Source organism: Sus scrofa, chromosome 1, assembly GCF_054392235.1.
Source record: "Sus scrofa isolate SSC_HxYL_T2T_F1_AM1 chromosome 1, Sscrofa_HxYL_maternal_Yorkshire_Landrace_v2.0, whole genome shotgun sequence".
NCBI lineage: Eukaryota > Metazoa > Chordata > Mammalia > Artiodactyla > Suidae > Sus > Sus scrofa.
In genome coordinates this window covers 190,510,865-190,534,464 of record NC_139383.1, presented here as the reverse complement: position 1 = coordinate 190,534,464, position 23,600 = coordinate 190,510,865, and the positions used below count along the sequence as shown (strand labels likewise).

Below are 23,600 nucleotides of genomic sequence, written 5' to 3'. Positions count from 1 at the left end.
AGAAAGAGAGAAAATGTGCATGAAATGCTTAGAACAATGCCTGGCACATGTCAAACATTCAAAAAATGTAATTCTTATTGCTCTTAGAGTGTTTCCCAATTTGATTTCCTCAGGCCTAGTTCCAACCTATGACTTATTCACAAAACTAACTTTTCAGAAAAAAAAGATATGGAGAGAAAGCACTTTGGTTTTCCATATTAAAATAAACTTCAAAGGTCCAGATTCCTGCTCCTATAACTCCTTAAACAAATTTGAGTTTTGCCTATTTTTTCATGCTGTGACCTTCTCAGGCTAGTCTATTTGGTTTATCCAAGGAAACAACTTTCAAAGTCATGAATAACTAGTTTCACATTGGTCTTTCTATGAACAAGTGTTTCTACTTTTTAAAGCCCACTTGTAAATGTCCTCCATAAAACTTATTTCCATAACTCCTAAATTTTTTTTTAGGTTCTTTAAGATAGTCATGGATTTCCACATCCTACTATGTAAGTAGTATAGAACAACTGTCTAGGCATGAAATAATTCATGTTTGAAGTAAATTATTTTTTCTAGTTTATATTAGAGGAATAATACAAGAAGAAACCAAAATCATGCATCATATTAATTTTCAAGTCAATAAAACACTTCCTCTTACAAAGTTTCATAGTAAAAAGTACTGGATTCAGGACTTGATTACAGTAATACCAACTGTATAAAAGCCACAGTTCAATGATGTTACCTGAAACTATTCCAAACTAATCTAGGTTGTGTGAGGGAAAGGGCACTTTGAACAGAAATGCATGTTTAACTTATATCCAAAGACCAGGAAAACTACCATAAAAATAAAGGAAATATTTTAATAAAATGATTCATAAAAACTTTAAGAATGTTAAAATTGTTACTGAAAAACTATTGACCGCACACATTTAAACTTATTTAGGAGAAAAAAAAAAAATCCAGATTAGACTGCTCAATAACAAGTCTCAAAGATCACTAAATGTTCAAATGTGGTAAATTATGTGTGCTACTGTTTCCTCGTTTTCATCAGACTTAGTTAACAATGATCTTTTGTTGGATTCTTATATATTTGGTAATGTTATAAAAATTGGGCTTTAGATCTGGGGTCAACAAACATTTTTCATCAAGATCCAGATAGTAAATGTTCCAGGCTTTTCAGGATAGTGTCTCTGTTACATATTCACATTTGTTTTTTCAAGTTCTTTTAAAATCTCTTAAAAATATAAAGAACTGTTCTTAACTCAGTCCCTTAAAAAACAGGTTTCACCAGACTTGCCCTTGTCCAGTTTCCCCACCCTTGCTTTATACTATACATATTGTCTTTTTCTTACTATGTCAATTCCACTGTTATTAATTTTTCCTCCTTCAAATATTTGCTCAAATGTCACCTTCTCTGAATACATGCCTGCCTCCCTATATATATCACCTAACATATTTTTATTTATCACCTCCACCCCAAACACCAATATAAGTTCCATGAAGAAAGATTTTCTTTTTCATATATCTCCTATCCCTAGAACAGCACCAGGCACATCAGTAGACTCTCAATAAACCCACCATCATCCTTATGAAACAAATACCATGAAGTAAATGTACAGTTGACCTTCAAACAACTTGGAGGTAAGGGGCGCTGACCTTCTGTGCAATGGAAAATCCAAATCCTTGCCTTTGTAGTTACACAGCATTCACTGATTGAACCAACCCCAGATTGTGTCATACTGCAGTATTTACTATTGAAAAAGATTCATGTATAAATGAGACCACTTATACCCACACAGTTCAAACCCGTGTTCTTCAAGGGTCAACTGAAGACAGCTGAAAAGCGATGCAAGAACCAGATTGATAACTTTTCAAAAACTGTTTCAAGTAGCCATAAAATATTTTAAATAAAGGGAAAAAAAGTTCAAAATTATTTCTTACTGTCCCACAAAGTAAGGTTATTTATAGGCTCATTCTCCAGTTTATCATTACCTTTGGCTTATTTAATAACAAATTTCAATTGTTATTTCTAAACCCCTCTACAGTCCTGTTCCACCTCTGACCTTGTCTTTATGTGTTTCCTGCCCATTCAACTCACTAATATAGTCCCCCAACTTTCAAGTTTAGCAAAGCAGGGAGAAAGTTACTTTGTCTCTTCTATCGCTCCATCTCCCAAATTCCTTTTTTTTGTTTGTTTGTTTGTTTGTCTTTTTTGCCATTTCTTGGGCTGCTTCTGTGGCATATGGAGGTTCCCAGGCTAGGGGTCTAATCGGAGCTGTAGCTGCCAGCCTAACCCACTGAGCAAGGCCAGGGATCGAACCCGCAACCTCATGGTTCCTAGGCGGATTCGTTAACCACTGCGCCATGACAGGAACTCCCCAAATTCCCTTTTTATAAAAACAAAAGGCTAGATTCTATTGAATATTATACTCCAAACACACTATGCTCAGTGATTATAAGTTATTTAACTGCTATTCATGGTTTTGTAATTTTTACCTATAAGGAAAGATCTGCCTTACCATAACCCATATATATACTTGGTAAGGTATCGAGGAAATAACTTGGAGAATTTAGTAAGCTATGCTACCATTCAGATTATGGCTACTGTATTTCTAAACATATCAAAACATAAAAACCCACTAAAGTATAAAATACCTTCTGTCTCTGATAAATCGATATTTGATAGCAATTAAAACAAAGAACTAAATATATTAATAACATTGACATGGGGGTTAATACATACTAGAGCTCATACTAAGACATTCCAAAATCAAACTACAAAAATTGCTAATACAAGGAGTGTCTATAAGAAAGGAAATTTATTTTAAAAGCCCCTTATCCAACAAGTTATTCTTCATCTATTTTCTATATGGCTACAATTCTGCCATTCTTATCAGCAACCTTGGTTTTCAAAAGACAAACTTTAAAATCCAAAAGTCAATTGTCAAGGGTTAAGACTACTCTGTAGGCCAATTCTTTATAGAGACCTAATTCTGTTCTAAAAACACTAAGATTGTGATTTTTGAGAAGACAGTTATATTGAAAAAAATGTTCACAGTAACATTAGAAAACTGCTATAAAACCTTAATTTTTTTCAAGTTTTCAACTGTTTCTGTGTCATGAGTTATCATAAAATCAAATTAAATTTGGTGGAACTAAGTCAGGGCAAAATCTTCTTATATAGCCAGGACTACAAGAACCAAAATGATTCTTTTTTGCTCTTATTAAAAACTAGCTGACTCCCAAATTAAGTCACTTTATACCATATATCCCTGGAGAGTAACATGGCCCAACACACCACACATCCCACTTAATCTAGTTCAAACGAGTAACATAAAGGGAGAAACTGCACTGTGTAATTCCTTTATTTTCTGCATATTAGTGCTTTACCAACACTACAACCATGAAGAACACAATTCCAAGTACTGTACTTTTTAGTTTGGGGAGATCACAGTCTACAGACTCATTTACTTATATTAGACAAGATCAACCTCATTCAAAACTTACTGCAGTTTATAAATTCACAGAAAATACAGAAATTGATGCAATTAAACAAAAACTTCAGGATCTTATTTCTTAAATTCTTAAGATTATAACTTTTTCTGCAGGCTATAATTACCTGCTCCATGATCACCAATGGTTATGGTTCAATTTATCAATTATCAACCTTTTATATCCTTAAAGAAAATATAAGTGAAAATTACAGTTTCTTACCCAAATGTTTAGGGTTTTCCAAATTTCAAATATTTGCTCCCCCCTCCCCCAACCTTCAGTTAGACATTTCAAATAAACTAAAAATAACATCTCACCTGCTACATTCCATAGCAATCACTTGATGTATAAAATTTTAACTATGCCCCCAGTTTTTTTTAAGACACAAAAAAATGGCTGCCTACCAATTTGTCTGTCACAAGTTAGAATACTACATTTAAGAATTACATGAGGGTTTCAAGTTTCCTCCAGTTTAGGCATTAATACCTTTGTGCTTGTCTTGTTTCAGGATGTTACTATAACATTGATATTTGTATAATCCATGTTTATGTACCTTAATAAGTAATCATTTAAAACACTAAATTTATGATGAAACTGGGAATTTTAAAAGCAGCTAAAATGTTTAGATATATCAGCTTCATTTCTAGAGATGCTTCTACTAAAGTGAAACTGAACTTTATACTTTAGTTGCATTTTGAATTCAAAAATCCCTCTGCACCATCAGGAGCCTACAACATAGCACCTTTTCTCCTCTACTTTAAGTAAAATGTTTGTCAAAAGTTTGAAGTTACTTTTTTATAGCCTTATGTTGCTCAAACATCTTTGGTAAAAGCTCCGTTATACAATATGGCCAAAACATGAAGGACCAATACTGTCCAATCATATACCATGACATCCCGCTCAATTTTAGTTTTCAGATACCCTCATAAACAAAACCCACTCGGCCTTTTCCTGTATGCTGCCATTGCAGTCTACATTTGTGAAATACCCTAATTCCTTGAGGATCTCTAAAATTAATCCTTAAGGCTATATAAGAACCAGATGCTGTTACACACAATTCTGTATCAAGCATTAACATTTGGTTCAAAGTATTACCATAGTGGTCTCAATAATCTTGTTACTGGTCCTAACCAGCTAAGCAAGTCATCTTGTTAAGATCTGGATATCACCAGTGAGCACACTGCTTACCCTTGAATAAGTTTACATTCATTGTCATCTGTAGGTTCTTTCTCTACATCCTACTTCCCCTTTGTCATTCTTCAAGTCTACACATCATTCATTCATCTCACATTTCCTTCCTTAAAGGAGATGGTGTATCATTGAACCAACAGGATATCTGACTATTTGCATGAGTTAATCCTACAATCAAAAAGAATACCTTTCTTATAAAACATCTTTTCCAGTGTTCTAATTAATGGAGATAAGAATCACTCGTCTATTAAAAAAAGATATCTTCAGCTTATTCAGTTGCTGTAATGTGGAAACAGGAATGTTTTTCTTTCCAACTAGGTAAAAGGTGCATATAACTTGAATTGTTAAATGCTTTATTAATGAACAAAGTAAACATTCTGGTAATTTTAATATGATTGGTCTTAGACATTTGAAACATAGTAAAAGATATATTCCAGTTTTGCCCAAAAGTCACTTAAAATATCTACAAATATTTCTTTTGTATATGGCATACAACATTATTGCTCCATTTTCTGGAAGAGTCTGTTTTTAAAGTTAAAAAAGAGGGAAAACACAGCAAAGTTGCTAACTTTGCAGTGAAAAAAAAAATCTGTGTCCTTGACTGGTTACATTTTCATATTTTTATGCACTGTAAGTTAGCTCTGTAAAGGGGAACTTGAGTTTTATCCTTACTCATGCATGATGTATGTTTCAGAACTTAAAAGCTGACATTTCAAAGAACTTACATTACCTGTTTTAACATACTGATGTGCAACTGGAACATATTACAATGATATTACTCATTATTTGCCCCTGTGGGCTAAGTTTACTATACTGGTCTTAGATATAAAAGGTCACATTTGAATTTACTAAGTTGGAATTCATAAGGGAGGGGGAAAAGGCCTTAAATATAAAAGACAAACGGCAGTTTGATTAAGCAATAATTTTCAGTTTACTAGATGAAACAGACTTGCAACATAGTCTGCATGAATGCAAAATAAGCCATCTACAGCAAGTGATAAGGAAACTGGGCAAAAAGGAAAAAAGCATACATTGGAAAAGAAGATTCTCTCGAAATAAAAAAATCAAACCATTATTATAAAGGAATTTATCAAGAACTGCTGTATTTCCCCCATCCCATTTGCTGGAAGTCAACGAGAGTATCTAAGTACTTTGTGTTCGTGTCAAAAGTCAGCTCAGAGCATCCTAACGCAAAGCCAAAAAAAAAAAAAAGAAAGAAAGAAAAAGAAAAGAAACAAAAAAGAAACCCCCTAACCCCCTCCCCCAAACCGTAGAACTGTAACTCCAAAGTTCAAATTCAAAAGAAGAGAAAGTGGCAATTCAAAGAGGTGATGGTGGCGATAATCCTATGAATGGGTTTTTGATTTCTCTCCTTCTGGGGGATGGGTGGAGAATGCTCATTAGGATTTGTAGTTAGAGGTTAACCATGTGAGCCCCTCATAGAGTCCGTCCCCCGAGGTGGCACAGGAGGGCTGCACATACCAGTTCCTGTCCCGAATCCGGGTCAGGCCCAGTTTCTCCTGGATCTCGTGGGGTTTCATGGCATCAGGCAGGTCCTGCTTGTTGGCGAAGATGAGGATTATGGCGTCCCTCATCTCCCGGTCATTGATAATGCGGTGTAGCTCCTGGCGGGCCTCGTCTATGCGGTCGCGGTCGGCGCAGTCCACTACGAAGATCAGACCCTGGGTCCCGGTGTAGTAATGCCGCCAGAGCGGCCGGATCTTGTCCTGGCCGCCCACATCCCATACGTTGAACTTGACGTTTTTGTAAGTCACCGTCTCCACGTTGAAACCCACGGTGGGGATGGTGGTCACCGACTGGCCCAGCTTCAACTTGTACAGGATGGTTGTCTTGCCGGCCGCGTCCAGGCCCAACATGAGGATTCGCATTTCCTTGTTCCCGAAGATCTTAGATAGCACCTTCCCCATCGCTTCGGAGGAACCGGGGCCGGGGGCATTCAGGTGTCCCGGGTCCCCTCCAACAACGCCGCCGCCGCCGCGAAACCGAAACGGAGCTTCCCAGTCGCGAGGGGGCCCGTGCGGCCTGCGTGGGAGTTGCCTCCTCAGGGCAGAGGCCCGGGCCCGTAGCTCACTCGGGCATCACCGACCACACAACTTGATTCCTCCCGTCGCCGCGGCCTGAGTCTGCGTTGGGAGAGCCGCCGCCCTGCTGAGGCGCGGCCCGGCCCGGAACTGCCCTTCCCCCCGCAGGCGCCGTACAAGCGCCGCCGCCGGCTCCTGCTCGGCCGCCTTCACCTCACTCCGCCGCGGGAGACTGCGGCCCTTCGGCCCGGCCTCCGGTCCGCGGAGCACCGCGCTCACCACTGACCCAGGCCACACGAGAGCAGAGCGGCTCCGGCGCCCCGTCGGGTCATTGATCCTCGCGGGAACTCGGTGCGCTGCCTGCAGAAACACAGAGAGGAAAAAGGGAGTTACTGCGGGAGCCCCAGAAGAGAGCGGAGGCCGAAGGAGCCCGCCTTTCCAGCTCAGCCCAGGAGGTTACCTCCAGCCGCCGCCCAGAGCGCGGGCTCCCTCCGGCCTCCACCGCCTCCTCCCAGTTCTACCGCCGCCGCCGCCGGAAAAGGCGCCGAGGAAACCGCCTCACTTCCCCTCCCGACGACGCAGGCGCAGCAGAGGCCGACCGTTCGGGACAAGAGCGACCTCTGTAAGGAGAGCGGCCTGCGCGCCAAGCGTCAGGGGCGCCACGCGCGGAGGGGCGGGGCTACGGCGGCTCGGAGGCTCCCAGGTGGGGCCAGCCCTGCTCCCGCGCAGCCCGGGCTCTGACCCGCGCCCACCTGTAGCTATTCTAGCGTCTTCTCCCCTCTCTGCTTTTCTCTTCCGCGCGCTCTCCTCCTCCGCCCCCATTGGAACCTGAGAAGCAGATCCACTGGGTGGGGCCCGTTGGCCGCCCGCTCTCCAGATGAAAGCCTCCCCCTGCTTTGCTTCCAGGCCTCTTCTCCGTCCTCGGCGCCTGCCAGATGCTCTGCGAGTTCTCTCTTGCCCACCCCAGGCTTCGTGTGCCCTCCATCTCCCTGTGAATCCCTATCTGCTGTTTTAAACCTTTCACCCAACTCCCTTTGGCTTTCTTTTTCCTTCGTTTTGTGCATTTCCTGAGAGACACGTGGGAGGCCAGTGGTTCCCGTGGGATTTGCCGTTCAGTGCGGCGCGTTTACCGGGTTTGGGTTTCCTCTAAAGCCCGTCTTTTGAGTGTTTGAGCCGTCAGGAGCAATCCACGTTTCTTAAAAATTACAGTATTTTCAAGACTTCCCATGCTTTTCCTTTTTAAATATCTTTTACTGTGATTAGTAGTAGTTTCTCATTCTTAATTTTCAGCAGCCTCGTCTATATAATCTTAGCGTTGGATTTAGAATAGGAAAAACTACTTCTGACGCCTGGATTCGGACATTTGACCTTATCGAGTTGATCTCATGCGTAAACTGAGTGTAATTCTGACCCCACTGTCTAGAAGCCCACTTGAGGGCTTTTATTATTATACGTATAATGTTTGTAGAAAGGGAACCCTCTTTGTATCAAATGATTAGTGATAAAGTTCAAATATGAAGAAAGCTTGAAATAAACCAAAAGGAGGAAAAACAGGAAAATAGCGTGTTTGTTTTTTTTTTTTTAAAGAATATGATGTGATAGCATAAAGTAACATACTTTTTGTTTCACAGTTTAAAAAAAATTTGATAATGGTAGATTGGTTAAGTGATAACCTTTAAGCTTCAGCCTGAAGTAAATTTACTGAAGTTACTAATATTTTGGCAATGATTTAATTTACTTTCTTCCTTAATATGTACTGTCTTAAAACTGAAAGGATGTGCAGTCAGAAGACTGGGGTTTCAAATGTCACCCTCCATTTTATAGCTGTGAATCCTTTTCTCTCAGCCTTTGCAAACTTCATTTTCTTTACCTGTTGAACCAAATGAAGAATGATACCATGAATGAAAATAGTCATTATTTATTGATTGTTATAAACACTGTACTAAATACTTCAAATATTTTAATATGCATTGCAACCATGTGAGTTAGCTTTGAGGTTCATTAATTAGTATTAATTAGGAGGAAACCGAGAGTTAGAGATGTTGAGTAATTTTTCAGAGGTCACAAAGCTGATATGGTGAATTTATTCATTCTCTCTTAACCCCAAAATTAGGCTTTTTCACCCCCTGTAAGTACTTCAGGAAATCTGATTACAGTATAGTTGACCCTTGAATAACACAGGTTTGAACTGCACAGATCCACTGTACTTGTCTTTTTTTAGATAAATATGTACTCTTGTCACTACACAATCTGGGTTGGTTGAATCCACGGATGCAGGACCTGGGATGTGAGGGCCATCTAAGAAGTTATCCTCAGAATTTAGACTGTGTTGGGGTCAGCCCTACTACCCTACCTTACCCCCATCCCCAGCCCTGTACCACTATTCAAGGGTCAGCTGTATTTCTTAAAATGCTTTATAACTATAAAGAAAGTGTCATAGTAATTACTACTACATTTGAGGAAGGAATTTTTTATATGTGGTAGTGAGTACTATATTTTGCCTCATTCCAACATAATAGTTTTCTCAGAGCAGATACCAATTTTTCCATCCAGATGGAAGATTGAGCTGCTGGGCTTAGATTTATTTTTCAGTGTACTGTGTGATATTATTAAAAATAGAAGCAACTTGGAGTTCCTGCTGTGGCACAACAGGATTAGCAGCATTTGGGAACACTGGGTCACAGGTCCAATCCAGGTTCAAACCCCAGCCAGCACAGTGGTTAAGGATCCTGCATTGCCACAGTTGTGGCATAGGTCGCAATTGCAGCTCAGTACTGATCCCTGGTCCGGGAACTCCATATGCCCAAGGTGTGGCCAAAAAAGATAGAAGCAGCTTGAAGCACTAGCATCTACCTGGCACTGGCACTGTGCTAGGCCTAAAAAAGTTTATTTTTGAAAGCCAATTTCCATTTATCTTCTACCAGAATAAATGGAGGCAGAGAGTTTGCCTTGTCAACCTGATATCCTTAGTGATGGAGTGTAGGGTATCAGGAGTTCAGTCATTGTTTGAATGAATGAATGCCTTTTATACCACAGATGAAATAAAAAGGAAAGGCACATACTATTTTTATCTGGGGTTTGAAATAATCAGTTAATAATCTTAATACAGTGGAGTATCTTATCTTATCTCATCATACAGTAAGTTATACAGTACATTTTAAGTAATAATCATAAAGCAGATAATGGCCAGAATATAATTACAGACAGTGAAAATTTTTAACTCTGTATATATACAAAAGTATTTTAAGTAAATGAATTTCTATAAAACCAAATTACTGCAAAAAGTAACAGTTCGGGTGACTACTAAATCATACCACTGATGAAATTTTGTTTTCCTGAAACAGTGAACAGTTTAAAAAGGGTAAATTTCAATTTTAAAAACATTGTTCAGTGAAGTATTTTACAAATAAAATTTACATTTTTGGAACAAAATGGTTAGATTTCTATTTGCATTCTGTTTCACTGCTTTAAGTTTTAGACACAAATGAAAGTTTCAAAGACTATTATAGAAAAATGGATCTCTGCCTTTTTTTTTTTTTCTTTTCATGGCCGAACTCATGGCATATGGAAGTTCTCAGGCTAGGTGTCAAATCGGAGCCACAGCTGCTGGCCTGTGCCACAGCCACGCTCCATCTGAGCTGAACTGCAACCTATGCCACAGCTCTCGGCAATGTCAGATTCTTAACCCACTGAGTGAGGCCAGGGATCAAACCTTCATCCTTATGGATACTAGTCAGGTTCTTAACCCTCTGAGCCACAACAGGAACTCCAGATCTCTGCTTTTTAACTCAAAGCCTGCAAATGAAGAGATTTCTCCAGTTTGCTTTCAAACCAGCCTTCCCTTTTAGAAAACACATAATTTCTAATCTCTTCAACAGCCTCATACAATACGTTTATCATATCCCTGACTAAAACACAATCTTATAAGAAAAAATACTTTCAGAAAATGACTTAGCTTTCCACTTTTAAAATGAAGTAAGTGTCTTCTTTAACAGGGGCACCCTGTGTTATTTAGCCCTGTATCTGAATTCCTATAGCTCTTGAAAATCACTCGAGTGTATGACTGTCATATATTTCTTTCTATCCTATGTAAGGCCAGGGAAATTCTGACCACTCAGTGAAGGTGATCTCACCTCATACCTATTCGCCTTGCTCATGGTTTCATTTTGAGCCCTTAGTCCAGGTTCACCTAGAATTGAGCTACTTTAAAGAAGCCATTGAGCCCCCAGGAAACCTATTCGCAGCAGAAATAAAGAGTGAATAAAAAGCAAAGTATATATTTAGAAAAATTTCTAATCCTTCCCAACTGAAACTAATTGAGACCAGATAATTAGCCACCCCCCCACATACCTTGGTATTATACCTATGTGTTTACAAGCTTTCTAAGATTTCATGTTCTTTTCATTTTTGAATCCTTAATACCCAGCAAGATTCCTGGTAAGTAGTGTAAAAAAAAAAAAGTTTCAAACATTTCTGATGGTAACACAGTAAAGATTGAGACTTTCAAAAATAAAACCGAAAAGCCCAGTGAAGGGAGTTCCCTGGTGACCTAGTTGGTTAAGGATCCAACATTGTCACTGCTGTAGCTCAAGTTCAGTCCTTGGTCTGGGAACTTCCATGTGCTGCAGGATTGGAAAACAAAACAAAACAAAAAAACATACAGTGAAAACAAATCATTTTCATTTATAAGTATTCTTGGTCACATTAATGGATGCAAATTTTTAAAATATCTAAAGGGACATTGTGGAACCAGAATGGTAGTTTACTCCCTCTTCTCCGTGTGTCAACTGAGGAAACACTTGCTAGTTCCTCCTCTTTAGCCATAAATAAATGGTATTCTCATTAAAACCTTGATAATTATTTTAGCTATGCCTGAGTATGAAGACTTCATCTCATTTTCAGCAATGCGAAAAGTGGGGGAGTTCCTGTTGTGGTTCAGTGGGTTGAGAATCCGACTAGTATCCATGAGGATGCAGGTTCGATCCCTGGCCTCACCCAGTGGGTTAAGGATCGAGCTTTACTGCAGGCTTTGGCATAAAGTGAAGATGTGGTTCGTACCTGGTGTTGCTGTGGCTATGGAGTAGGCTGGCAGCCGAAGCTCTGATTCAACCCCTAGCCTGGGAACTTCCATATACCCTGGGTGTGACCCTAAAAAGGAAAGGAAAAAAAAAATTGAAAAATGTGGGAAAGATAAAACTAAAAACAAAAGTTTGAATTACAGTTGATGTTATAGCAAATTGCTTAAGAGTTATGACTCCAGACCATAAATATAAACACTGGGGCAACATGGTCTGGTGGCAGAAGGGAATAGAAAAAGCTAAATTACATCTTTAACTTAATCCCAACACTTCTTAACAGGTTTAATTTAGATAATTTGTTCATCGTCACTGATCATCGGTTGCTCTGTTCCTGCAATAGAGAAATCTCTCTTAATGATTAGGGCAGTATGTTATTTCCCTTTTTGGTTGAAGGAGCCAAGTCACTGAGAGGGTAAGCAACTTTCTTAAGATCAATAAATAGTACAGAGGAGATTCAAATTAAGTTTTTGTTGTTCTTATCCAAGTCTGGTGTTCTTTTCTCTATTGTGTGAACTTAGGAAGCCCTCACTGCTCATGAAAATCAGCTGGGGCATTTTTAAACTGCATAAATGCTTGAACACCCACCCCAGATCAATGAAATCAAAATATCTGTGGCCAATGAAGTTCTAACCACCACAATTTTTTTAAAGGCCCCCTGAGTGATTCAAATGTGTAGCTAAATTTGAGAACCACTGAGCTAATTGCTAACTTCCCTCCATGTCAAAAATTCTATAAATTCTGCCCATTAGGTGATCATTTGAAAAAAGAATCAGACAAGCAAAAGTGTAGACTAATCATCATTTCTAACATTTAAATTATGTTCCTTCTCATGGAAGTTTATTGAATGTATTGTTTTCAGATCAACTACTTGAATCACTAAAATTATTGAGATACATTTCATATCCTGGAGTATCTATAATATCTCCTGTTAAGAAGAAGCATATAATCTCAGGAATGTAATTTTCAATATGAAAAGAGTATTTTTAAGGTAAAGCAAAATTATTACTTTGGCCTAAACTGACAGTTTGCAATATTGATTGCTCTGAAAAGGAGTTATGCTTGGAACAGAGAGGCTAAGGCATTCAGACTTCTTAATTGACTGAATACTCCAAACCTTATAATTAAGTAATAAAACAACAGTGTGAGGGGTGTTTGCAGTAACAGTTGTTGGGCCCTATGCTATCAGTTTCACGGATGTGTTATCATACAGTAACGTACTAGCAGAGCTTCCTTGCCTGCCTGCTTACTTCTCTCACAAACATCTTAATAAATCTATTTTTTGCCTATTAAAAATATTACAATAACGTACTATATAGTAGTGTGTTGGTGCATAGCATGCTCTTCAGGAAGACAGTCAAGGGACACCAAAGATCTGAGAGCTGAAGTACTTGTCCTATCTTTTGGTGGTTCCAGTTTTAAATTTCCTAACTTAACAAGTTTTGTCTTTTGCTTTGTCTTATTTTGTTTCTGTGTTCTTTTTCCCTTATTTTTAGAGATAGATGAAAAAAATGGCATATAAGCAAACCACTGACCTCTAATTGGTGAACAAATCTCAATGGTACTAAACAAGTAGATTTACTAATTAAGACATCATGCAATATCTATCTCTATATTACTTTTTACCTCTAGCATAGTATTTTGCATTTGATCTGCCTTACTTTCTGACCTGCTGGCTAGAGATTCAGCTTCTCTGGGCTATCCTTCTAATGGCTAGGCTGGTCATAAAAGTGAAGAACTTTCCATATTATAGAACCTAGAGAAAAGAATTAATCTTTCAAATCTCAAGAAACAGTTGGTAAGCCAGTAAATTTACAACTGTTTATAGATTGGAAACTAAATAAATATGATTTTAAATGCCACACAGGGCTGCTTTAAAGAGAGAGAATAAATGAATGAATTAAAAAGTCAGTAGGGGAGTTCCCATTGTGTCTCAGCAAGTTAAGAACCTGTCGTCATGTCTGTGAGGATGCAGGTTCCCTGGCATCACCCAATGGGTTAAGGATCTGGCATTGCTACAAGCTGCAGCATGCATCGTAGACTTGGCTTGGATCTGGTGTCACTGTGGCTGTAGGCCGGCAACTGCAGCTCTGATTCAACCCCTAGCCTGGGGACATCCATGTGCCACAGGTGCATCAGTAAAAAGAAAAAAGTGAGTAGAGAAGAAGAAAGGAAGGAAGAGAGGTAGGAAGGAAAAAAGAAAAGGCTTGTATTGAAAAGTAGAGCTTGACAGTGTGGTAAACCTGACCTAATCCAAAACCCAGCTTTGGGTTGAAAGGAAGAATTCCCTAGAAAAGCATAAACCAGTTAGATTTGTATGAGATTTCCTCCTCCACAGACTTTTTTAAAAATACTGCTTTATGGGTACCAAGAACAGTTCTTGCTGTTCAGTACCTTTGAACCATCAGTGTATAATTGTCTATAGTTGCTTCTACTCTAATGTAAAGTTCTGAGCACAGTGACCAAGATTTATAAGTGTGGAAATGGTCATAAAATCCTAGCTAAATGTTATATATAACCAATTTAACAAAGGCTTAGCTGGACAAAATTTATGAGTTTGTTTCCACTTCAAGTAAGAAAGATTTATATTCCAAAAGGCTTAGAAAGACACCTACTGGATTATATGCCCACAAATAATAGTCAGATAACATAAGCCTGCTGAGCTTACACTGGCTTCAGGGGTAACATTACAGTTTCATAAAACAGGGTCGATAGTGGTATGTTTCTCTGGTGAACCAGGGCAAGAGTCCTGAACCAGGCAACAGTCCCTTCATCATGGGAAGGCCTGATACCCTGTGCACTGACTTCCCAAGTTAACTAGATTAATGCTGGAAAAGGAAAGTTCTAGAACCTCTGAAACAGTTGCTAATGTACAACTTCATTTCTGAATGTTTCTGAAAAGGGTCTTTCTGCTGCTTATTATGTCTTTTTAACATTACGAGAAACATAAGTCATGAATTCAACTTGCTTACACAGTAATAACGGTTACCAACTGTAAGAAGGTTAACCTGGGACTTTATGACAACTTCAATATGGACACATCATTAATGGTATATCAAAGATTCTAGGAGTAGAACAAGATACTAGTATATTGGACCCTTTTAGGCTGTCTCTGGAAATGGCCACCCATCCCCCCATCCATAGGAATACAGGAGTAGGCTCCTGTCAGTCCTGGTTTTTCCATGAGACGCCTCCACACATACATGTCTGGCCATACCACCTGGGCCACAAGTAGACCACTAATCCTGATTTGCTAATCAGATTCTTATTTCCGAGAATTTAAAATCAGATCTGAAGGAAAACCATATCAGTCTGTCTCTTCCCAGTGAGTCCATATCCTGCTAACTAGGGACTATGTCACAGTCATGTTCCGCCTGTGTGGCAGACAGAGTCTTTGGGGAGAAAGGAAAAGAAAATGTACAGAGAAGAATGGGGATAAAACAGATGACTCCTCAGGCTCCATTGCACAGTTAGTTTCAGGATCTTCCTGGAGTCTATCTTCAAACCAACCCTTGAACTTCATGACACATCTGTAACTTTATATACAGTTACCTTTCCTTTTGCTAAAGCAAGCTCCACTAGGCCTTTGTTACTTACAAGGAAAAGTTATAGCTTTATGAAAAGTATCAATGTACTGTGCAAGCATAACAAAATTTTAATAACCAAATAAAATAAATATCAAAGTCTCAGGCATTAACGCTTCATGGATAATTATAATATGTATGATTTAAGAATACCTAATATAAAATAACTATACACTACCATTACTCTTACATAATAAAACCACCATTAGGTAGGAGGAGACTACTGAAAAATCTAATTCAACTTATAAAAAGCTCTAAACTTGTCCATGACCTGGTCTTTTGACCTATCCCTGAATTGCTTTTTAGAGCTCTTACAATAATTTAATGCACTCCCTTATGCTATAACAATAGTTCTCTTAACGTTAGAGGAAAGGAGACATCACAAAATTGCTGGAGGACTTTTTCAATCAATATCATTTTCCCTGAATAGAAGGTAATCATAAAAGTTAATACAGTTTGCTTCCAGGAAGATGGGGAAGACAAACTTTTTCCAGTTCTTCCCTCGGAGTACAACTAACAACCCCGGACATTACATAAAAGACAGGCATAAGAAGACTTTGAAAGATGGAAAGAAGAAGGCAGACTGACTAGAAACCCAAGGAATGACATGGCAGTGAGTTCCCTGGGTTTTCTTTTTGCCTTATCTGTCCCAGAATTGGAGCTTAAGAAGCTGGCAACTTGGAAATGCCCAAAAGCCTCAAGAAAAACACGCTCTCTTTAGTCAAAGGATAAGGAAAGGGGCAACCTGGCAAGTCAGAAAACTTTTAGAAAATAACCACTTTACTTCAGCCAAAACCCAAAGGAAAACCATACCCGCAACTTCACCCAGTTTAGCCAGGGCTAGGTGAGCAGCCTAGACTTCTACCCCTGCCAGACTCTTAATAACATGCCCCAATCTCTTCCCTCCCCACCAGGCATAGTAGGGAATGGGGACTTTTATCCCTATTAGGTGGTGATGAGCCCTACCCAAGCCTTTGGGCCCCTGGAGACCACAGAGAGCCAGGACTTCCACCTCCACTTGGTAGTAAGGAAGTATGCTTTCTGCTTTCTGCTGGGGTGATATCAGAGGAAACCTACTGCAGAGTCCAGACTTTCACCATATGGAGGCCAGCACCCCCTTCTCCCACCATTATCCTCCTCATCCTTACCAGTGCTCACCCCTCTTGGTGTGGTGTCAGTGAAAACATGTGGAGAGAGTAACTAGGCACTTCTACCTCTTGCAGATACTGAAGACTTAGTGGGGAGCCAGTACTCCTACTCCCACCCAGGAGGAACAAAGAGCCACCCACCTACTGAGGAACCTGGACTTCTGCTCCCGCACCCACCCCCCACCCCGCCCCAGCAGTAGTGAGGTGGTGCACCACTTTCCCTGCTAGAGAGGTATTAGAGAAAGCCAGCTAAAATAGAAGGTTAAATAAGATCAGAGTTTTATCATACCCACAATATTGAGATCTTAACCAAAAATCACACATTATTCTCAAAAAATCGAATTCTCAAACAAAGATCTCAGGCTGAATTTTAAAAGGCAGTCAAGGAGTTCTTATTGTGGCTCAGTGGTAACAAACCAACTAGTATCCCTGAGGACTCTGGTTCAATCCCTGGCCTTGCCCAGTGGGTTAAGGATCCAGCATTGCTGTGAGCTGTGGTGTAGGTAGCAGATGCGCTGGGATCCTGTATTGCTGTGGCTGTGGCATAGGCCAGCAGCTACAGCTCCAATTCAACTTCTGGCCTGGAAGCTTCCATATGCCACCTGTGCAGCTCTAAAAATAACAAACAAACAAACAAAAAAGGCAGTAAATAATGCCGATGTCATGAAGACAAAGAGGTTAGAATTATCTCACAAAGATTTTACAGCAGCCGTCATAAAAATGCTTCAAAGAACAATTGTGAACGCACTTAATTGACAAAAATAGAAAGTCTCAGCTAAGACATAGAAGATATAAGGAAGAACTAAGTGAAAATTTCAGAAGTAAAAAAATATAACTGAAATAAAAAGCTCAGTGGCTGGGCTCAAAACAGAATGAAAAAACAGAGGAAAGAATCAGTGAATTGGAAGATATAGTAATAGAAATTTCCTGACCTCAATAACAGAGAGCAAGTAGAAATTTTTTTTTTAATGAGAAGAGCCTCAGAGATCTGTGTGACTGTAACAAAACTTCTAATATTCTTATCATTGGACTCATAGAAGGAAAGAAGAAATCAGGTGGGCTGAGAAAGTTCCAGAAGAAATAATGGCTTAAAACTCTCCAAATTTGGCAAAAGACATAAACCTACAGATTCAAGAAGCTGAGCAAACCTCATAAAAGGATAAATATGAGGAGACCCACATCAAGATACATTATAGTCAGACTTCTGAAAACTAAAGACAAAGAAAATATATTGAACAAAAGCAAAGAACACAGTACCTTAACTACAAGAGAAAAAAACAGTTTAAATGACTATGGATTTCTTTTCTTTTTTTTTTTTTTTTTTTTTTTTGTCTTTTTGCTATTTCTTGGGCCGCTCCCACGGCATATGGAGGTTCCCAGGCGAGGGGTCGAATCGGAGCTGTAGCCACCGGCCTACGCCAGAGCCACAGCACCGCGGGATCCGAGCCACGTCTGCAGCCTACACCACAGCTCACAGCAACGCCGGATCGTTAACCCACTGAGCAAGGCCAGGGACCGAACCCGCAACCTCATGGTTCCTAGTCGGATTCGTTAACCACTGCGCCACGACGGGAACTCCCACTGTGGATTTCTTATCTGTAAAAACCATAGAGGCCAGGAGGAAGTGGCATAACATTTTTTTAAGTGCTAAAAGAAAAGAACTATTGACCCCAAATCCTATAACCAGTGAAAATATCTTTGGGGGATGAATGGAAAAATCAAGACACTCTCAGGTAAAGGAAACTAAGAGAATTTCACTGGCAGACCTATCCTAACTTACAGCCAAAAGAAGTTGATCAGAAATAAAAGACTATTTTTGAAAAGAATCTTGGAAAATCAAGAAAGAAAAAAGAACATGGTAAGCAAAAATACAGGTAAATACAATAGATTTACCTTCTCTTTTTGAGTTTTATAAATTATGTTTGATGATTCCAGCAGAAATTTATAATAGCAGGGTGGTTCTACATGTATGTAGAGGAAATAGTAAATGCAACTATAAACAATAGCAAAGGAACACAAACATGTGAATCAAAAACTGATAAAACTGAAAGAAGAAATAGATAAACCCACAGAGTTGGAGACTTCAATACCTCTCTTTTTTTTTTGTCTTTTTTTTTTTTTTTGTCTTTTTTTTGTCTTTTGTCTTTTGTTGTTGTTGTTGCTATTTCTTGGGCCGCTCCCGTGGCATATGGAGGTTCCCAGGCCAGGGGTTGAATCGGAGCTGTAGCCACCAGCCTACACCAGAGCCACAGCAACGCGGGATCCGAGCCACGTCTGCAACCTACACCACAGCTCACGGCAACGCCAGATCGTTAACCCACTGAGCAAGGGCAGGGACCGAACCCGCAACCTCATGGTTCCTAGTCGGATTCGTTAACCACTGCGCCACGACGGGAACTCCCAATACCTCTCTTTCAATAATTGATAGACCAAACTAGAGAGAATCAACAAGATTATAGAAAAACTCAACAATGGCATCAACCAACAGGATAATCAGCACTTACAGGGAGTTCCACTGTGGCTCAGTGGTAATGAACCCAACTAGCATCCATGGAATACGTGGGTTTGATCCCTGGCCTCACTCAGTGGGTTAAGGATTTGGCACTGCCATGAACTGTGGCTTAGTTCACAGACTTGGACCGGATCCCGTGTGGCTATGGCATAGGTGGGTGGCTACAGCTCTGACTGACCCCTAGCCTGGGAATTTCCATGTGCCATAGGTGTGACCCTAAAAAGACAAGATGACAACAACAACCAAAAAAAAAAACCACTTATAGCACATTTCACCTAACACCACAGAACACACATTCTTAACAAATGCCAGTGGAACATATATTAATATAGAACATATCCTGGGCTACAAAACAAATCTCAACAAATTTTAAAGAACTGTAAATCATACAGAGTTCTCCATCCACGATGAAATCAAACTAGAAAATAATAGCAGAAAACAGGAAAATATCAAAACACTTGGAGAGTAAACAATGCACTTCTGAAATACCCACCAGTCAAAGAGTAAGTCTTAAGGAAAAGAAAAATACATTGAAATGAATGAAAATGAAAATGCAACATGTAAAAATTTGAGGGACACAGCTAAAGCAGTGCTGAGAGGGAAATGTATACCACTATTTCCAAAAGTTTTTCATCATCCCAAACAGAAACCTTACTTCCATTAAGCAATAACCCCCCATTTTCTGTTCCCCTTAGCCTCTTTCAACTTTCTGTCCCTATGTATTTGCCTTTTCTACCTATTTCATATAAATGGGATCATACAATATTTGTCCTTTTGTGTCTGGCATAGTTAATTTAGTATAATGTTTTCAAGGTTCATTTATGTTATAGCAATGTATCTGAACTTCCTTCCTTTTATGGGTGAACAATATTCCATACTCCATTTAGTTCACCCAGTCTTCTATTGGGACACTTGAGTCATTTCCACCTTTTGGCTGTTGTGAATAATGCTGCAGCAAACATTTGTATTTAAGTAACTGACTCCTGATTTTCAATTCTTTTGGGTATATACTTAGGAGTGGAATCACTGGACCTTATAGCAATTGTATGTTTAACATAGCAGCTGCATCCTTTTTCATTCCCACCAAAAATGTACATTTGTTATACATTTGTTATACATATTTGTTATACATTTGTTATACATATTTGTTATACATTTGTTACATAATTGTTATACATATAACTTGTTATTATCCAGTTTTGTTTTTTAAATTATAGTGATCCTGGAGTTCCCACTGTGGCTCAGTGGAAACAAATCTGACTAGTATCCTTGAGGATGGGGCTCAATTCCTGGCCTTGATCAGTGGGTTAAGGATCCAGCATTGCCGTGAGCTATGGTGAGGACTGCAGACGCCTCTTGGGAACCTGCATGACTATGGTGTAGGTCAGCAGCTGTAGCTCTGATTGGACCCCTAGCCTGCAAACTTCCATATCTGTGGTATAGCCCTAAAAAGGCAAATATATATAGTGATCCTAGTAGGTGTAAGTGGTATCTCATTGTGGTTTTGTTTACATTTCCTTAATGACTGATGGTGTAAAATTAAGGGGTAGACTGAATGAATGAATGCATAAAGAAATTTACTATTTTAATAAATTTTTTTAATCACAGAGGATAAATCGCTCTTCCAGTTTATATTATTATTATATTACCATGAAAGAGCATTAACATTGGTTTTGATAATGATAAATCATAGTGGCATATGTATATATTTATTTTGATTATACAAACACATTTTTTGCAGTATATAATATTGGTTATCTATACCTCATGATGACTATAGATTGTCTACTTTTATAGAATATTGCAACTATTATGTGATGGTTTTGTCTTTGTTTCTTGCCACATGCCAAGCCATTGCATTTTGAGAAATGAGCTGGACCACAAAATGAATGAGATATCTGCCAATGTACAGTGAGAGGGCTCACTTGGACAGGCACAAGAAATCTGTGCCTTCACTACTCTCTGTATAAACAGTTCACATTAGCCTTAAAAGCAGGAAACTGCGAATCACTTTGATTATAAATCATGGTACACAGAACACATAGTGTAACATAATATATTTGAATTACTAACCATGTAAATTGTGGTAACATAATGTGTTTATAAAGCATCCCCTAGCAAACACCGTGGTTCTATATATTCAACCATCCCATCATACAGTCTCAACGAGTAATATTAAGGAGTTGTCTAAACCACACTGGAAAAGTTTTAAATTTCCCCCTCCAAAATAAAAGTGAAAGTAGGTTGCCATTTGAACCCCAGAAGGCCCCCTATGATCTCCCACCGATTCATAGTAAGAGAAAGAGTTCTACAGGAAGATATTACCCTCCTTCCCATCTCTACATAGGGAAAGCCCTAGGATTTTTATATTAGTCATGCCTGGGGGCCTGCAGTCATGTGAGATTAGAACTTTCCTAATCAATCCTCTTTTAGAAATTATGCCCAGGGGTTCCCATCCTGGCTCAGGAGTAACAAACCTCCACTAGTATCCATGAGGTCTCGTTGGATGGCTCAGAGGGTTAAGGATTCTGCGTTGCAGTGACGGGTGGTGTAGGTCACAGACTCCCCTCAGATCCCGTGTTGCTGTGGTTGTGGCTACAGCTCCAATTTGACCCATAGCCTGGGAACTTCCATATGCCACAGGTGTGGGTTTGACCCTAAAATAAAACAAAATGAAACAAAAAGACAAAAAAAAAAAAAAAAGAAAGAAAGAAAGAAAAAAGAAATTATGCCCTTTCCTCCCAGTCCAAGTTGAATAGACATAAACCTATTTTATAGACTATTTGTACCATGTGAAGCAAATTCCTTAACTGATTCTCTGATAACACTTTTATTCTCAAAACTAACCTTTATCCCCAATGTTAACTAACAGTCAACACTTCAGAGCACCTAACATATAGCAGGTGCTCAAGAGTTATTTGTTGTATGTGTGAATGAATGATTTAAACAAAGAATGTTATCTTGATCCTCTCTCACCTTAGTAAAAAAATCTGCATGCTGTTTAAAGTATTTATTTTTCTACCCAAAGCCAGGCTGTTCAAATATATTGACCTCGATTAAATAATTAACCTTGATAATAGAAATTTACAAAAAAAAAAATCAATCTGACAATTCTTCTAGCCGGGTATGACATTAGCCTAAGACTAGGGAGTCCCCAAACAAAGGAAGCACTCTTTAAAAAGTTATCTGATGAAAGTGAAACATTCTAATACATTCTAATACCTTCAAAACAAATAAATTAAATACAGCAGAAAGCTTTTGCCACACTGGTGTGAAGAGACAGAATCAATAGCTGCAATAAAGTTTGTTAAATATTGAGATTTTAATATATGAAGTTTTGGTTTGGGGACATAATTTATTCCCTGTCAGATCAGAATCAATGTAACAAATAGTCGTGCTATAATGGAGTTCTACTAAGTACTAAAACTTTCAAACATTTCGGCAAAACTGTCAGATGAAAGTCAAAATATATTCAAATTGAAGAAAATAGTCCTGCAAGTTTAGCTTATATTTACAGGCCTAGTAGCGTGACTGTATAAGTAACTGTGTCCACTCTTAGGATTTATTCTGATATTTGAAAACCTGCCACAAGAAATGAGTTTCTGGGTCGATGATGGATATTGTGAGATACTGTGTATTAACCACATTAAAGGCTTTTCCTCTGTGCAGTGCATTCAAGAAGTAAATGTTTATTATGTTAAAGTGTTAATTCTCATTCGTTTATTAAATGTAATAGAATCAGGATCAGCCCACAGGGGCATGTCTCTGAAATGCGAATAACTCATCGTAATGAAAATCCTGCCAGCTGTAACAAACGCCCCCACATCGGTGAGCGGCGGCAAGCAAATCTACCAAAATGTGGGGCCCAGGAACAGGAATGGACCCGGGCGGGGGGTGGGGGAGAGCGGGGCGGTGCCGAGGTGTCTGTGGGTACTTTACTCACCTCGCCCCCTGGCGGCTCCCTCCTCTTCCTTGCGGGTCCTGCCTTTCCGCCTCTAGAAGCCCCACCTCTCCTTCCCCTAGGTGGCCCCGCCTTTCGTCCCCTTCCTTCTCCACCTCTTCTTTCTCCCTCCTTCCCAATCCCCAACCCCCGCCCACCACCCCCTTGTCCCTACTCGCCCCAGGCCCCTCCTCCCCTTCCTGTCACTCCTCCCCAGGGGGCCCCGCCTCTCCGCCCCCTGGTGGCCCCACCTTCCCTTGAGGCCTCACGGACTCACCCGGCTTCGTCTGCTCTACCCCGTCCAAGATCCACTCTTATTTTTCCGCAGCGGGAAGGGCTGGCTGGCTGTCCTGGCAGGCGACAGTCACATTGGCTGTCCTTTCTCTCTTTGGTTTGTGATCTTTCCGCCTTCTTCAGCCGGCATCCTCCTCCGGCATTCTCTGCGGACCCAGCTGTTGACGTTTGTGCGACCCTGGGTGCAGCCTCAGCCTCAGCCTCAGCCTCCACCGCTGCTCCTGCCAGATTGTTACTGAGGCTGCAAGCCAGACCCCTCTTGCCCACAAGCCTTCTCCCCAACCAGGGCAGAAAGCCTCTGGGTCTGATCCCATGCTCTTCCTTGTTGAATATTCCCCCAAAGACT

The 23,600-nt window shown here is 39.7% G+C and overlaps 1 protein-coding gene across 6 annotated transcripts; it reads right to left on the bottom strand.

Annotated features, from left to right (window-relative positions):
* Positions 1 to 3,323: 3,323 nt before the first annotated feature.
* Positions 3,324 to 23,600, bottom strand: ARF6 (ADP ribosylation factor 6). Of its 6 annotated transcripts, none has more exons than XM_085012251.1 (3): positions 23,238 to 23,600; positions 7,454 to 8,571; positions 3,324 to 7,061 (listed from the first exon to the last, which is right to left on the bottom strand). In XM_085012251.1, the coding sequence occupies exon 3, from the start codon at positions 6,585 to 6,587 to the stop codon at positions 6,060 to 6,062; it is 528 nt and encodes a 175-aa protein (XP_084868377.1). In that variant the 5' UTR covers positions 6,588 to 7,061; positions 7,454 to 8,571; positions 23,238 to 23,600; the 3' UTR covers positions 3,324 to 6,059. The 6 variants fall into 6 exon arrangements, with proteins under 6 accessions (XP_084868377.1, XP_084868371.1, XP_084868368.1 ...); XM_085012245.1 differs by having other exon boundaries at positions 7,530 to 8,571; XM_085012242.1 differs by lacking the exon at positions 23,238 to 23,600 and adding an exon at positions 22,964 to 23,102.